The 17,306-nt window shown below is 49.9% G+C and overlaps 1 protein-coding gene across 1 annotated transcript in view; it reads left to right on the top strand.

Moving 5' to 3' along the window:
- The window catches only part of EFNA2 (ephrin A2), a 154,469-nt gene extending 139,666 nt beyond the window's left edge, over positions 1-14,803 (top strand). Inside the window, exons 5-6 of the mRNA XM_073324585.2 lie at positions 5,059-5,124; positions 12,166-14,803. Of these exons, the coding sequence (XP_073180686.1) occupies positions 5,059-5,124; positions 12,166-12,284 (185 nt within the window). The 3' untranslated portion in view covers positions 12,285-14,803. The remainder of the gene's footprint in view (positions 1-5,058; positions 5,125-12,165) is intronic.
- Positions 14,804-17,306: the final 2,503 nt, after the last annotated feature.

Here is a 17,306-nt window from a genome sequence, read left to right on the forward strand (position 1 = left end):
CTGGCCATTCATTCAGATCCTAGAGTTTCTCTGCTTCCTTTTTCCAAGGTCCAGAGAAAAGGAATCCAGGGTTAGCTGGATGGGAGCCAGTTTCTAAAGGGAAGGGAGGGCTGCCTGCTCCGGGGAGTTTGGGGAGGGGGGGGAAGGCGTGGAGAGACCGTTCCGCTGGAGGCCACTTGTTTACATCCTGCCCACGTTGGCAGTAACTGCAGGTTGTTCCCATTGGATGGGGCCATTCAATGCCCTGTGTGAAGTCAGTTGCATGGATCTCATTCCCTAACGCAAAGGTGCCCTTCTCAAAAAATCCACCTGCCCCTTTAGGGCTGATCCTTTCATGCCTCTTCATACCTGATCTCAAAGAGAGGGCGTGACTATGCTGCCATGAAACCCGGGGGTGGCAGTAAATTGGGAGGAGTTTGATCCTGAAGCAACTTCTGTATCCAGTTCTGGTCCCACACTTCCAGAAGGGGGGTGGTACATTGGAGAGGGCTCAGAGAAGAGCCAGGAGAAAGATTAGTGGGTTAGAAAACCCGCCTTGTCTCAATCTATTTCGCTTAACAGAGAGAAGGTTAAGGGGTGACTTGATCACAGTTGATAGTTTTCCCCCCATGTAGGTACCTATGTGATAATAGAGGGGGCTCGTCAGTCTAGCATACAAAGATCTAAGATCCACTGGCTGGAAGTTGAACGGATTCAGACTGGAAATACGTTGCAAATCTCTAACAGTGGGAGTAATTAACCATTGGAACAACGTACCAAGCGCTGGGGTGGATTCTCCATCACTGGCCATTTTAAAATCAAGATTAGGCCCCCTGCCCCCCTCCTCCCTCAAAAGCTCTGCTCTAGCTCAGAGGAATTAATTCAGGGAAGTCCCATGGCCTGTGTTATACAGGAGGTCCGACTATGTGATCACAGTTGTCCCTTCTGGCTTTGGAATCTCTGAATCCATGAAATGCTGATGAGGACAGAGAAACAATGAAGTGCAAAGGGACACTGAGAGATTAGGAATATGGCCAGGCAACGACCAAATGAGATGTAGCTTGGGAAAATGCATCAGAGAAAAATGAATTCCTGACACATGGAGTTGAAGGCAGAGCGGAACTGGGGAAGTAGTGAAGAGGAGAACTGAGAGCAGGTTAGTCAGGAGGTCGCAGTGGGATATGGCTGCAAAAGAATCCAAGACTGGTTTTGTGGTTAAGACACTGGACTGGGTGCAAGACCGCATCCTAGCTGGGCCACAGACTCCTAGCATGACCTTGGGCAAGTCACTTGTGTCTCTGTTCCCCAGCTGTCAAATGGGGATAATAGCACTTCTCTCCCTCTCAGGGATGAACTGATCAATGTTTAAGAAACGTTTAGATGCTGTGGTGAATGTAGATAGAGACATACATAAAAACATTATCTTCAGTTAGTCCCATGGTATTAATGCGATCCCGCTTGGGACAGTGTTTGTTTTCTTCACACAATGCACAGTCAACCTGTGGAACTCCTTGCCAGAGGATGTTGTGAAGGCCAAGATACTAACAGGTTCAAAAAAGAACTAGTTAAATTCATGGTGGATAGGTCCATCAATGGCTATTAGCCAGGATGGACAGGGATAGTGTCTCTAGCCTCTGTTTGCCAGAACCTGGGAATGGGCGACAGGGGGTGGATCACTTGATGATTCCCTGTTCTGTTCATTCCCTCTGGGGCACCTGGCATTGGCCACTGTCAGAAGACAGGACACTGGGCTAGATGGACCTTTGGTCTGACCCAGTGTGGCCACTCTTATGTTTCTGGGCTCCAGAAAGTTATTGACAAAGTGCTCAGAGAAGAGCAGTGAAAATGATCGGAGGAGTGGATTACAAGGCTCATGTCTCTGGCTGTGTGTTATGCAAACAGTTCCCTTCCTGCTTGTGGCTGGACCTGGGAAACAGAGGGGTTCAATTCCTAATGGATCATAATACCCTTCTTGGGGGAGTCTCCCTCTCCCATGGAAAAAACACTGCTTGGTTTTGCTAGCATAGTATGTAGGGTGTGGGCCAGGTGCAGAGAGGACAGTCCTGGTGCTGGTGGGAGGAATGTCCACACTCAAGGGCCCTGCCCCCCTGGTGAACATGCTCACAATCAATGGCTCAAGCTGCTTTAACATTTATTTGAGATGACCCCGAGAGAGGGGGGATAGCAGGCTTTTCTCATCAGCACAGCTTGGGGTCGGGGCTGTCAGAGAGGATCAGTTTCAGAGCGAGTTAAACCCCCCCCTTACCGTGTTCGATTCTGCCCCTCCCCCAACACACGCTCTCTACCCGTCACTCTGGCTTAACCCCCTCCCCAACCTAATCTCTTCTCCGCCTCCCCCCACCCCCATGCTTTTCACATGGCACCCTTTTAATTGCAAACTGTTCCCCTTCAGTAGCTACTCAGACCAACTTCAACGAGGCTTTGAGGTGCCCCCTGTATCCACTTGCGTCTGTAGTTCTCCCGCAGCAGGGGTTTCACACACAACCCCCCTTCCCTTCCCTTCCTTCGGATTGAAGGAGTCTGTAACAAGCATGAAATCTGGCTTGGCAGACATTTTTTTGCAGTTAGAACATGTATCCAGGGACAGTGCGGCAGAAAGGCACAGCCCGGGGTCGGGCAACTTTTGACACCAGTTAAGTGTTGATCAAAGAGGCGGTTTAAGTGGCGGGGATCACTTCAATAATGCAATTGATGCCTTCAAACTTTTAAGCTCCTTAAAGGGAGCTGGGAACAGCTGGAGGTCAAGCAGAGATGGCTGGGTGTGCATTCTCTCTCCCAGACTAGCTTGTCTCCCCTTTTATAGCCCTGGATCCCAACCCATATGGAAGCTCGGTAGGAAGCCCCATTATCTCAACGACTTGAGAGCCAAATAGGTTAGAGCCAGGAAAGCACAAGGGAGACTGGACTGCACTTCTGTGAGGTGTTACTTTCTACTGCCTGGAACCTCTCTGGAGCTGCAGACGCAACAGCTGCTGTGACGACACCAAGCCTAAAAAAGATCAAGTCAAAAATTAAACTCACTGAAAGATTTCACTGCTGCATGCACAAAAGGCACGTCAGGGACACAGGGACTAACCTACCAGAGCACACCAGCGGTCAGTCTGTCTGAGCCCTCTGACCTGTCTCCAGTAGTACCAGAGCAAGGTGCAAGAAATCGCACAAGGGGACAGGCTGCCCGAGTGAGTCAGTTGTTGATCCATCCTCTGAGCATGAGGGTTTGTGTCCCATTTTACATGTTCAGGCTATGCAATATAATTGTGGATGTGTTTATGGTCCGTATAAATGTCAAATCCCCCTTGGAATCCCTCTAAGCCTCCATAATATCATGTGGCAATGAGTTCCACTGGTTGATTAGGCATTGGGTAGAACACACAAAGTATTTGACTTCATCAGTTTTTAATTCGTTGCCTTTTGAAGGCAAGTTCCTTTGCTGGGAGAAAGGAAATAGGAGAACCCAGATGTCCTCCTCCACTCAGTAAAAAGCCACAGAAAAGGCATTTCTTACGCACACGCCCTTTGCAGTCGCTTTGCAAGTGGCAGTTTTAAAGGAAAGTTGCACCCTGTTTTGTATAGTGCCGAGAACCTCAGATTATGAGCAGCGTCCCTGGATAGTCTGTAAACTGCCGGATATTTGAAAAACATCCTGGCCCTAGAGATCCCAGCTCTGATCATGGCCTTGTCGTGCTAGGTGCTGCAGAGACACACAATGAGAGACAGCGCCTGCCCAGGAGAGCTTGCAGTCCAAACCAACAAGGGGTTGGGGAAAGAAAAGACGCTTACCCCCACTTGACAAATGAGGAATTTAGGGAGATTGAGTGATTTGCCCAAAATCACACAGGGGAATTGGTGGCAGGTCCAGGCCTCCTGAATCCCACTTGCCAAGATCCCATGGGCTGGTGCCTCAGCCCATTTCCCAGCTGTCCACCTCGCAAAAACCGGCACACAAAGGAGCACAGGGCCCCCGCAGCAGAGAGGCCAGGGCTGGAAAAGGGTGGATCGTTGGCATTCAGAGACCTCAGCGCCAGTCTTTTTGAGGTCTGGGCTGAGCCGTGTTAATGGGGCTGGGTGAGGGAAGTGTGCCGTGCTCTAAGCCATGCTTGGGTGACCATATTTCCCAAAAGGGAAAATGGGACACCATGTGGCGCTAGCCTGAGGTCCATCCCCCCCCAGCCCCCTGTGTGTGGGGCTGGCCTGAGCTGCTCGCCCGAGCCTTGCACGGCCCCCCCACCGCCCCCGGCTGCTGGCACGGAAGCTCTGTCCTGGGGACTCCAGCAGCACCGGAGACAGGGAGAACATTGCTGTCCTGTGTGGATACGGGCGTAGCGACCTGATTGCTAAAGACTGAACAGAAAAGGGACCCCAGGAGAGTATGGATTCCCCACCTCCCAGCTGGGGTACAAAGCAATAGCAACAGCTCAGCAGGTGCCACAGAAGGAAAATCTGTGTGCTTAGCTGGAACTGCTAATTATAGGCCAATTCCGGAGGGGTTAGAACTAGATCAGTGATCCTGCAGGCTACTGCCCTCTGCAGATACCTCTCCCACGCCCAGCTCTGGTGCGAAGCCCCTAAGAAATCTGCCGAGCAACACTGGCTTGAGGGGCAGGTGGGGGGCGCTAGCCCTCAGTCGTTTAAAAATTGCAATGACACGTATGTCTATAAAAATCGCACCTGCCTGACCATCTCCCTCCTCCACCCACACCCCTCATTTGTCGCTCGTCTGCTTAGGATGTAAAGATCTTTGGAGCAGAGGCTCTGTCTTTATATGAGTTAGTCACACAACCAGTTCAACGTGGCCCTGACCCTGAGTTGTGCCTCTGGGAATGATGGTTGGGAGTTGCAAAAGTGCCTAAGGGAGTTAGGTGCCCTTCTGGCCTATATTGTCGTCAATAAACTGGGTTATGTTCAGTCCGCCGCAAGCCGGGGGAGTTGCAGTGAGAGATGCTGCTGATTTAATAGGTAGCACTATGCTGGTTTTTGTTAAGGCAAACGGGACGGGATGTCACGCTCCTCTTCTAACACCACTGTGTTTTCTCTCTCTCTCCTTTGTGTTTCTTCCAGCTGCTCCTCCCCTTAACATGGTGGACAGGCCCTGCTTAAAGCTGAAGGTTTATGTTCGACCAACGAGTAAGTAGCTCAAGTGTGTTGCCTGCTCCCATGTGGGCGATGGGAGCTGGGAAGCTGTGTATGCAGGAGGGGAGAACTCGTCGTACAGAGCTTAGAACCCATGGGTTCTCGACATAGAACCGGGCACGGAGTCTGCCGAGCTTCCCGTTCCATGTGGCTAGGGCGAAATGCAAGCTCTGAGCAGCTGTGAGTTTATTCATGGTATTTCCCCGACCAGGCTAGGAGCAGGGTGGGAATCTGCCAGTCAGTGATCTTTTGAGTTTGCCCAGCGTGGAGCGCTGGGGGGGTGGGGATTTTACTAATTAAATTTCCCTTCAAGTACAATGGCTTAAACGAAGGGAAAAAAAGATTTGGCAAAACCCCATGCTAGAGACGGAACTGAGCCAAGTGCTCAGATCTAAACAGCCCTAAACTTTGCGCAAGTTCTGACCCAGCCCCAAACGTTCTGGCTCTGCCCCACTTCACCCCAATTCATCGTTGGCTCCTTCAGTCCCTGCTTTGTAAACTCTTTTGTTCTGCCCAGGCTCTTTGAATACTGTAGGGGGCTGTCCCTTTGCGGGGTGCATGATCCACGCCAGGACTTGGGCAACCCCCTGTGTGGTAACATTGGGCAGCCCAGGTGGGAGCTAGAGAAGTAGAGGGGACCGCATGGTGGGTCTGTGTCCAGCACCCTCGAGAAAAGAATCCCTGTCATGTTCATTGCACCGGAGCCCTGTCTCTTCCCTGCAGTGTGGAGATGTTGATCTGGCCCCTTGTACCAGCACAGAAACACACTCAGGAAATACTTCAGAGGATCCTGAGAAGGGTCTGATAAACCTCCCTGCCATTCTGATGCGCGGGGAAAGCTCCTGATCCTGCCTTCCTGGGCCAGATCCTCCTCTGATGTAAATCAGTGCTGATTTCAGTGGTGTTACACTGGTTGACACCAGCTGAGGAGCTTGGCACTGTGTAGGTGCGATGGGTGCTTTGCTCTGCATTCGTTTGCTCTTCCTGGTTTCATTTGCGATGTAAAAAAATCCCCACAGGTCCTCAGGGCAGCCTTAAAAACATTTGAAGGTGGTGGCGAGAATAAAGCCATCCCCATATATCGACCTTGTGCCCACGGGTCACTCGGATGCAGTAGGTTAAAACCCTGGCTATTGTCACAGCTTTGAAGGCGCACTGATGTCACCCTTTTGCCAGGATTTTTGTGTAGGAAGAACGCTCCCGCAGGAGCTCCTCTACCAGCTGAATGGCACCTGAATTCCCAGCACACCAGCCCCGCCAAAGCCTGCAGGAGGCTGCGTGGTACCTCATTCATGCCAGGCACATAACCTGCAAGATGGACGTTTGCCGCTGAGTTCCAAATGAGGGGGAAAAAACAATAATCTCGGCACAGTGGTGACTTTTCAGAATCGAATAACTCAGGCGTTTCAAAAAACAAATTAATAATTTTCTTCTCCTGTTAACATGTAATTAGTGCATGGCAGCAGCTCTCGCTGGGGAAGTGAGGGACCGGCTGCCCTGGTGAAAAGGACATCGTTTCTCTTTGTCATTCGAGCGGCTTTAAAATAAAACCCAAAATAGCGAAGCCACCTAAAAACACATTCTCGTTTTTGGTTGACCTTTGTAGAATGAAAAAAATCTCGATCGATATTGTTAGTATTTTCTTATGCTACCACCAGGGAGCCCCAGCTGAGATCGGGGACCGCACCATGCTAGGCGTTGGACCGGTACTTAGTCAGAGACTCCCATTGACTTCAGTGGGCTTTGGATCAGGCCCGAAGTCAACCCTTTAGTTATTGTTAAGCGAGATCAAATGAGGATCTGAACTGCCAGCTTGTGCCACGGGGTCCTGATTCCAGCAGGTGGATTCTGAGCCCCTGTATGTTCAGAAGCAGCCACAAAGTCTTTGAATGCTTCTGTTCTCTGGGAGGCCGACTTGAGGCAGGGAGCAGGCCTGATTTTTGAAGAGGTGCTGAGCTCCTGAACGTTCCCCCTCCCGTTGATTTCAGGTGGCGTTATGGGGGCTCAGCAGGCCACGTGCTGGGCAGCCCAAAACTTTACCTGGCTGAAGGCTCCCCACTAAGTGGGAGTTCGCAGGGCAAGGGGAGTACTCAGTGCTCGCAGGACAGCACCCCACTGCATGCCGACTTGAGTTACTTAGACTGCAGACTCATGGAGGAAGAACCTGTAACTAGGTGTCTGTGCAGCATCGAGCAGGTGGGGGCCCTGCACTTGCGTGGAACCGCGAGGCGCTACTGTAACCCAAACAATAATGGCACAAGTGTGTAAAACCCTGCAAAAGAGCAGCAGCAAAGGAAGAAGAGCAGAGGAAAAGAAGAGACACAAGAGGGGGAAGGAAATAAGACAGCCAGGAGCAAGAGAAAATTGCACCAACGGCTGGGGAAAGCTCTGCTTTTCCTGGCTTCAGGTCTGTGAGATCCTTAATCCAGTAATAAACATAAGAGAGTGGAGCCCAGGGAACATGTTAACAGCTTTAGTCATAATTTAACTTATTCCCTTTAATGCACTTTGCTTTGCTGCCTGACTAGGGTTTTGGATGCTGGATTATTGGAGTGTTATTAAGCAATTGCCCTTTGACCTCCCAAACGTTGGTCCAACTCCAGCTCTGGCCAGAATTACAGGGCGTCAGTCTCCCAGGCTTCTTACAAGTTGGCAACAGCAGTCGGATCTAATCCATCCTGCACAATACCACCCGCATAGTTGGCATACCCTGCTGTCAGGGAGAGGCTTAGGAGAGAATCGGGATGAAATGCCTTCTAATCCCATTTACAGAGCAATAACCCTACCCCTACCCCCAGGGTCAGTGCGGGGAGTTCCCGGGCCCCCTCTCCCACGCTGCACGGAGGCTGGGAACAAGAGCAGATAAGAGCATGCCCCGGGATTCAAAGAATTTGCCTCCCGATTACCTGTTATTCAGCTGTTTATATTACAATAAAACATGTGGGAAAGACAGATGCATCGTACTGCGTGTGAAATACAGACAGACACATGGCCAGGGATGCATCGTACTGCGTGTGAAATACAGACAGACGCAGGAAGAGAAATAATGGAAATCATAGAAATGTAGGGCTGGGAGGGGCCTCAGGAGGTCATCTAGTCCAACCGAGAGGCAGGATTAAATAACCCAAGACCAGCCCTGACAAGGGTCTGTCTAATCTGGTCTTAAATCCTCCAAGGACAGGGATTCCGTAACCTCCTTAGGTAACCTGTTCCGGTGCTTCACTTTCCTTACAGTCGGAAAGTTTTTCCTAATATCCGATGTAAATCTCCCTTGTTGCACATTAAACTGATTCCTTCTTATCCTAACTTCAGTGGACATGGAGAACAACAGATCCTCCTCTTTATAACAGCCTGTTACATAGTTGAAGACTGTTACCAGGTCCCCCCTCAGCCTTCTCTTCTCCAGACTAAACCTGCCCAATTCTTTCAACCTTTCCTCACAGCTCAGGTTTTCTAAACCTCTGATAATTTCTGTTGCTCTCCTCTGAATTCTCTCCAGTTTACTCACATCTTTCCAAAAGTGCGGCACCGAGAGCTGAACACAGGACTGCAGCTGCGGCTTCACCAATACGGGACAATCACCTCATGTCTTGAGCAGTTACCTCATATGTTTTGAGAGGTTGACGGCTGTCCGGTTTGTGGCTTTTTCTCAAGTCCTCAGATCACCAGACTGACAGTCCAGCACCCAAGACCCAGTTGGACACCTCTGGGTCCCAGCCAGCTTTTGAACAACATCTTTGGCGTTGAACTCCATGGGGCTGTCGGGGACTTCATTCCGCAAGGCTCACTGTGCAGGCAGGCAGATATTCCCATAAGTCTGTCAGCCTGGTTTTAATGAAGCAGAACAAAAACATCCTGCACCGCGCACCTTGAGAACATCAGCCCATAAAGGCAGCGATAGAGCCCAGCCAGGGCTGAGCTTTCATACCTGCCCAGCTGGTATTTTCATTTTGCATCATTCCCTCCAGGCCTTGCTGAGTGCCCCACTTTCGCTGTCCTGTAGCTGCTGGCTCCAGTCAGCCTCCAAACTCAGCAGCTGCAGTTCCTCGCTGTGGTTTAGCTTAGCTCTCCCGTCTGGCCAATGTGCACAGAACTCCCTTTGCAAGGGCCTGTGTTTGTCTTGGAACTGGGGGTTCCTACGCATGCCAACATTGCTGCCGGGACTGCACAAGAGTAGGACCGGGTCTCTGCTTCGCTAGCACCTGTCTTCACGCTGCACCGAGAGCCCGATTCAAAGCCCTTCCAAGGAGAGATTGAAAAGACTGTGACTTTTCAGCTTGGAACAGAGACGACTGAGGGGGGACGTGATGGAGGTCTGTAAAATCATGCCTGGTGTGGAGGAAGTGAAGAAGGAAGTGTTGTTGTTTATTCCTTCACATAACAGGAGAACCAGGGCTCACCCAGTGAAATTAATAGGCAGCCGGTTGAACAAACAAAAGAAGTATTTCACACAACACAGTCACCCTGTGGAACTCATTGCCAGGGGATGTCATGAAGCCAAAGGTATAACAGGGTTCAAAAAAGAACTAGATACATTCATGGAGGACAGGTCCATCCATGGCTATTGGCCACGATGGGCAGGGATGCAACCGCATGCTTTGGGTGTCCCTAAACCTCTGACTGCCAGAAGCTGGGACTGGACAACAGGGGATGGATCACTCGATAATTGCCCTGTTCTGTTCATTCCCTCTGAGGCACCTGGTACCAGCTACTGTCAAAAGACAGGATCCTGGGCTAGATGGACCCTTGGTCTGACCCAGCCTGGCTGCTCTTATGCCCATGGTCTTCTGTGGGCTTTGGATCAGGCCTCACCTCAGAGGTTTTGCAGAACCTGGTTGCATGGGGAATTAAGCAGCGAGGTTGACTACCAACACGGGGACTAAGGTGCGGAAGGAACCGTTATCATTCAGTGACGGTGCCCAAGGGCTAGGCAGAGCCTGTCTCGACTAGACGCTGTCTCCCATTCCTCTGGCAAGGCTCCAGTGCCTCACGCCATTTTTACCCGCGTCTCAATTAAAGGGAACTGCTCGCGGGAGAAAAGTTATTCACCTGCTTAAGCGTCCCCAAGAGCAGAGCCATAGCTATTTTCTGGGCTAGCACTTGCCAGGTACACGTTTGCAACCCCCTTGATTTTCTGTTTCTGTGGGCCAGATTTTGCCACCTTTACTCAAGCTCAACAGATCTTTCCTGGCTGAAATCAGTGAGCGAGGATGTCGGATCTGGACCCATTGTTTCCCCTCTTGGGTCTCATTGCTGGTGCCGGGCTCTTACTATGGAATTGCTTTTCCATTCCTTTGATCCAGCACTGCCAGTTCTCACGATTTTACCACGAGGCTCACAATGTCTGAGGTTTTTCTGATTCAGAGATTCCTAGGCCAGAAGGGATCATTGTGATAACAAAATCTGGCCTCCTGTGTCTAGCACGGGCCAGGGGACTTCCCTGAATTAATTCCTGTTTGGTAAGTTGCTAGTGTGGTAAATTACTCTGGGTGTCATATGATTATATGAGGATGTTGGCTTTCATTTAAAAACAAACAAAAAGACCCGAAGCTAGAATTCCAGCCCCCGTGGTGGCAGAAGAAAATTAGAAGACGGGACCTGTGAAGTTTCCGGCACAAGAGGCCAAATAAAAAAAGAGCCTAGCGTGCGTTCTTCTTTTTTAAATCTTAAGAGCGTTAAGCCAGTCTCATGACTTCTGAAGGCCTCGCTCTTTATTTTTGAATGCTTGAGATTGACTGTATTCTTGCTCTACAGCCTAATCACTTTCCGCATGCTGGTTGTATGTTCCTGTTCCCTTTGTTGGTATTTCTATGGATATAATAAATCAAATGAAACAAAGAATAATAACTGACCAAACGAAGCCAGGAGAAAGTGGCAGGTGAAGGAGGGAAGCTCCATTGAAATTAAATGCAGGGGGGGGGGGATCAAGGTGTGAGCAGCTCTAAAATGCAGCAGCCGTATTTTCTCTCCTTTTTTAAAGTGAGTTTAGTTTCCCGGTGTGGATATGATCTGGAACGCCATGTGTCTGGATCTCTTGAAGACAACAAAATCAGTTGGGAAGAAGTTTTCTTTTGATGTGCCCTAGAAGAAAGGATTAGAAACTACAGTGTGTTATGCACACAGCTAGCTACTGACCTTCCTAGATGAAGAGCATGTCTTTGATTATGCAAATTGATTAATGACGCCAAAAATTTATGAAGGGACCATCAGCCTTCAGGGCTTAAGCCAGTCACCTGATGTAGGGAGCAGATTATCCTACATCATTAACCAATGTCTGGGTTCCTACATCTTCCTCTTATTGTCTGGTATTGGCCACTGTGGGAGACAACATACAGGGCTAGTTGGTCTTGGATCTCTTCCTGTCTCGCAGTTCCTATTAGGATGATTTATTCTTTCATGACATCCATAAGTATGTACTAGGCTCCTCCCAGGGCAGCTAGAAATGCTCATAGTCCTAGCTCCAAAGACCTTTACAATCTCAGACACCAATTCTGCAATCTCAGTGTTGCGTTTATCGCCACTCTTCTAATATTTGGTGGGTTTCTTTAAAACCCCAGTTCCTGGAATCATATGATTAGGCAAGGCTCTCAACTCATTTAAACACCCTATTAAAGTACGGTTCTCACGTTGCTAGCTATGGAAAAAAGCTTGTAAGTGTGTCTCTCACACACACACACACACACACACACACACACTGAAAAAAGAACCTAATAGTTGTTACTTCAAAATTTCATGATTTCTAAGCCAATCTCAAGATTTGTTGGGAGGTGGGGGCTGACTCCTCATTTCAGAACCCAGGGGGTTGACAACCTTGCAGTTGGATCAGGTCTCTGCAGGCACCACAGATACGATCCAATGCAAGAGGAGCACAGCTCAGACCCCTGGTGGGCCTGATCCTGGGAGAGAACCAAACAATTCTTTGAGGTGCCAAGCGCCCCCTGTTGACCATGCTCAGCACATTGCAGGATCAGGCCCTACAGCTTCCCAGGTGGGCATTTTGTGGTCTGACATGTCTCTTTTCCTCCCCCTTCACAGATGACTCCCTGTACGAATCTCCGGAGCCTATTTTCACCAGCAATAACTCCTGCTGCAGCCTCAGGGTCCCGCACCTCATCCTCGTGGTACCGGTGTTTTGGACTATTCTCACCTCCTAGCCCCGAGAGGAGAAAACAAAGGAAGAGGGGAGTGGTTTGGCAGGGAAAGGAGGAGAGAGATGGGGACACGCAGGAGAAGAGATGCGTTCTCTCTGCCTCCGGGGAGAATGAACCCTCTCGAGCCAGCCTTTTGCTTTGTTTTTAAAAAGTTTTCTCTTTTTCACAATAACCTTTGAACTGCGACTCCTGAGCTGGGAGGTGGGTTGGGCAGGGACACGAAGAAGGATTTTTTTCCTATCCCGGCCTTATTCCCAGCTCGGAGAATTTTTGTTCCTGGCGTGGATTCACTTGGAAGAAGGCTGCAAAATTTCTACCAATGTACAAAATAACACCCCTGCCCTGCACCCCAGCACTCTGGTTTGAGGGCGGGGAATGACAAAATACCAGTGGAAAAGAGCAGTGGGGGGATCGGCGCTGCTTTCCTGCTTCTGGGATGGCCCACTTTTCATGGTGCTGACGCTCAGCTCACTTTGACCCTCCTTGTAGGACTTTGCTTTTGAAATTTCTAGACCAAATATTAGAATCCTTATTTTATTTTTTATTTTTTTTTAGTGCTTTTCTCGCACTTCTTGAGACTTAGCCACACAACGAGACCCCCTCCCCCATCTGTGGTTCAGAAATCTCCATGAGCAACGTTCCCTTCCAAGCCGTCAAGGAATGCGGGATCAGGGGCTAGCTTGGGCTTTCCTTCCCAGGTTTTCCGCGATGCTCAGACAGATTCAGTCCCTGGCTGCAAGCAGGGGAGCTGGTGGCTGGCAAACAAACAAGGTGCCCGGACTCTGGGACGTGCCAGATGCAGGCCGAGAACGGCAGTGCTTACACTGCATTGGAGTCTTTCCCAAACTAGCCCAGCTGTTTGCCGTTGCTCGTACCGCTGGACTCAGGGCCACCTGGACAGAGCGGTGCTAATACCTTAATGCTCCTTTCAGGCTTATGTTTTGGAGGCGGGGGGCCAAGATGGAAACAGGCCATCGAAAGCTTTATGGAGGAGCGCTGACCTGGCTTGGTTGTCAGAACCTTGTGGGATGACTGTACTGTTTTCATAGATATGTGGGTTGTTTCTTTGGGCGGGGGGAGGGTCGGTTTTCTTGTGGGAGGGATGGGCAGGTATACACCTAAGCCAGCCAAATGTAATTGACCCTGCAATTGACGTCCTTGGAAAACCAAGGAGCAACGCCAGCAGAAGGGTTACTGGGCCCAGTGAAGACAGTGGGTAAATGCGGGGGGAAGGGGGGTTGCCACTGAGGTCACTGAGAGCAGGATAAAAAATCTAGTTTGGGAAAGGGGCATCTGGAAGTTGAGCAGAAAGGCTTGGGGGGGGGGGTGTTAATGTCAGGAATGTAACCAGTCTCGGGTGGGGCTAGAATTTAGAAGAGGCTCTGGCTGGTTACCACCTCCCCATGGCGCAAAGGGGAATTAAGTGGGCAGGGGATGCAGAGGGAGCCTGGGGCCTTTGGAGGGCATCTGGGTTGAACTCACTCTTGGGCAGAGCCCTTCCATGGCTCACGCGAGCCACTAAACTAGGCCGTGTGCAGGTGAAGGTCACCATCCTGGGTTCCCAAAGCTAAAAATTCCGCTGGTTGACATCAGCATCGCTCCACTGACTTACGTCCGTTTACACCAGCTGAGGGTCTGGCCCCAAATCTTTGCCTAGTACCTTCCTCCTCTCACATCGCTGACTCCGTACTTAGGTTTTAATTCGCTCCCAGCACTGACGGCAACCTTTCCCTCTCCCCTCCCTGCTTCCTGCAAGTCCCTTTGAGAAAGCAGTGCCCCTTCCTCCATAACCCCACTGATCCATAGATTCATAGATAGATATTTAGGTCAGAAGGGACCATTATGATCATCTAGTCCGACCTCCTGCACAACACAGGCCACAGAATTTCACCCACCCACTCCTGTGAAAAACCTCTCACCTATGTCTGTGCTATTGAAGTCCTCAAATCGTGGTTTAAAGACTTCAAGGAGCAGAGAATCCTCCAGCTAGTGACCCGTGCCCCATGCTACAGAGGAAGGCGAAAAACCTCCAGGGCCTCTTCCAATCTGCCCTGGAGGAAAATTCCTTCCTGATGCCAAATATGGTGATCAGCTAAACCCTGAGCATATGGGCAAGATTCATCAGCCAGATACTACAGAAAATTCCCAACACGGATCTGCATCACCAGTGCTGCCATTCCAATTCCCTCTCCTGTGGCCACTGCTTCTAGACATTTGGAGCAGAGCAAACCCATCTGTCTTGTCCTTACCACCCAGCTCAGTGATCCCGGGCTGTATTACACATGCAAGCGAGCTGCTAATCGGGCTGAGACAGCAGTAAAGAGAATGGAGCTGACCTGAGGGGGTGGATCTCTATGAAGTTTTCCCTGGGGATCCTTCCTTCCCTTTACGAGTCTCCTTCGATCCTGCACATCCTGATGGCTTGTTCCTCTGTTGCGCTGTTACTTGCTTGGAATAACTGCTGGCTTGGCTTTCTTTGCTTCCTTCTCCACTTTCAAATAAAGCCGCCGATTGGCCCCACACTTTGGAATTCAGATGATTAGATGGGGCCCGTTTTGCAAAATTCAGATCCCCATCCAAGCCTGGATCTCAGCCTCTCCTGTCCTTACATCCGGGGACAGTCTGCCTGCGTCTAGTGTTTTGGCACAAGCCCATCTCCTAATAAAACCCCACTTCCTAATTTCTGCCCCTTCTCCTGTGCTCCAACCCCTAATGGAGGCTTTTGGTGACAAAAGGAAGTTACATTCCAGGGAATAAGAACTAAGAAAGCGGGACAAGCAAAGGAACATGGAAGAGGTCGTGGCAGTGGTGGGGGAAAGCGAATGGCTGATTCTTCCTTGCACATACCAGTGCCCATTAGAGAGGAGTCCAGCAAGGTGCTGGCAGAATGCTACCGTCTCTCTCCAAGGGATGCAGTGGGTGGGTTTGGGGTGGGGGAAGAGTCTTTGGCTGGGAAGAAGGGGCCAGGGGTGAGATTTGCATCACCTTCTAAAGCAGGAGCCCTATCTGCAGGTGTCTCCATTGCTGCCCGGCTCGCCCCACCATGAGGGCAGAACTCAAGTCGTCTCCTCCATTCCAGGAAATAAAGCTTAGATTTAAAATCACAATCCTAATAATAGTACAAAAAACGGTCTTTCTACGGATGTCTTTTTCAAACGCGCACGGAAACCGTCAGTTTCTACAGCATCTCTCCGTGAGCCCCAGGGACTGAACCAGAGCAGGTCTGGTCCTTCTGTAAATATGGCCAGCAGGCATTATACTGTGACAGGTTTTTTTTTTTTTAATGTATCGTTGAGAATGAATTTTATGGAAGGTTTTATGTTAATTTTATTTTGTTTTTATTTTTTAGACTAGGAAGCTAAAAACTCGCAATAAGCTCATCTTGATTATCAACAATTCCAGCTCCGCTTCCCCTCCCTCCCGGCCCCCCCACTGTATCTAGACCAGGGAACGTTTCTTAAAGGCAGACGAAAGTACCACATTTATACAAGCGTCACCCTCCTCCCTGTCCGTAGGGGCCAGGCTTTGCTTCCCTGGCTCAAATCGAGTAGCCTTGTCCCAGCAGTCAGCCAACGGCGTAAAGAGGGAAGGGAGGGTGGCCTGGCACCCAGGAGACCAGATTCTGGTGGGACCTTTGGACCGGATTCAGCAAGCGACGTAAGCACATGAGTGGTCCTGGAGGCCAGTGGAGCTACTCATGTGCCCGTGTTTAAATAACTTGCTGACTCAGCTGGGATTTTCAAAGGAGCCAGAAGGATTTTACGTGCCCAGCTCCCATGGACAGTCAGTGCCTCCTTTAAAAATTCAAGCCTCAGTCCCCCAGCTGGTAAGAATACTTCCTTTGTCTATCTTGTCTGTTGGGGCTCGATCTTGGACAGACCAGCTAACCCAGAGCCTGCTTTCAGGACAAGGGGCTTAGACTGTAAACTCGTTGGGGCAGGGACGGTGAATGTCCAGCATCTAACACCATAAGACCCCCATCTCGTTTGGCTCTCCTAATATAAATAATCTTGGGACCGCAGGCAGTGCAACGGTGGCAAAATCGGGCCTTTGGTCTGTGGTATATATGTTATATATATATATAGTACAGCGACGGTGAGAGAATAAAGAAAAAGCAAACAAGGAAGCAGCATTTAAGTGAAGCTCTAAATTTAAAAAATGGGGTTTTTTTGTTTGTTGGGGGGGGTTGGTTTGGTCTGGGGGTTTTTGGTTTTCCATTCGGGGATGAACCCATCTTACGGGAACTGTTTTTCGCTTGTGGGTCTCAGCTCAGCCTAGCTTGGTTCTTAGACATGCAGCTTTCGTTCTCGACGTCGTGCTGATGGTAAACCCGATCCCTTCATCTGGAGTCTGTATTTTTTTATAATAAAATAAAAATAAATGTCGTGTGAGTCCGTTGCTTTTGAGGCCTCCTGCCTTTTCCTCCACACACCTCTTCGGCATGTACTGTTTTCTGCTCCACTTGCTGACAGACAATATCTGCCAGGGCCAAGAGTAAGTGAGTGGGAGTCAGGCGTCCTGGGCTCTTTTCCCCGCTCCAGTGGCCAAAGCTGGGAACAGGGAGTTAGGATTCCTGTGTTTTATTCCCTGCTTTGGAAGGGGAGTGTAATTGACTTTTTTGAGCAAGGAATTTGGACTCGGGGCTCCTGGGTACTGTCCAAGCTCCCACCCACCCCTTGACTTGCTGTCTGACTTCGAGCAAGTTACTTAAAAGCTCTGTGCCTCAGTTTCCCCTTCCCCCCAAGGTGCTCAGCTTTTATTGGGCCATATAAATTCCTTAGATATTTAGGGATAATATTTCCCTACCTGGGAAAGGGGTGGAATGATTGACTGTTAAGGGCTTTGAGATCCCCAGGTGGGAGGAGCTTTGAGCAGTGCAAAGTGCTGTTGTTTTCTAGTCGATCCCTTCACGTCACAATGAGCTAGCGCAGTTAGTTAATTAGACTTCGAAAGTCAGAGCCACTGGATGAGCCAAGAAACGAAATTCCCAAAGGATCAAAGAAACCAGGAGCCCACGAGAGCCAG

The sequence above is a fragment of the Lepidochelys kempii genome, chromosome 25 (genome assembly GCF_965140285.1).
Source record: "Lepidochelys kempii isolate rLepKem1 chromosome 25, rLepKem1.hap1, whole genome shotgun sequence".
Taxonomy (NCBI): Eukaryota; Metazoa; Chordata; order Testudines; family Cheloniidae; genus Lepidochelys; species Lepidochelys kempii.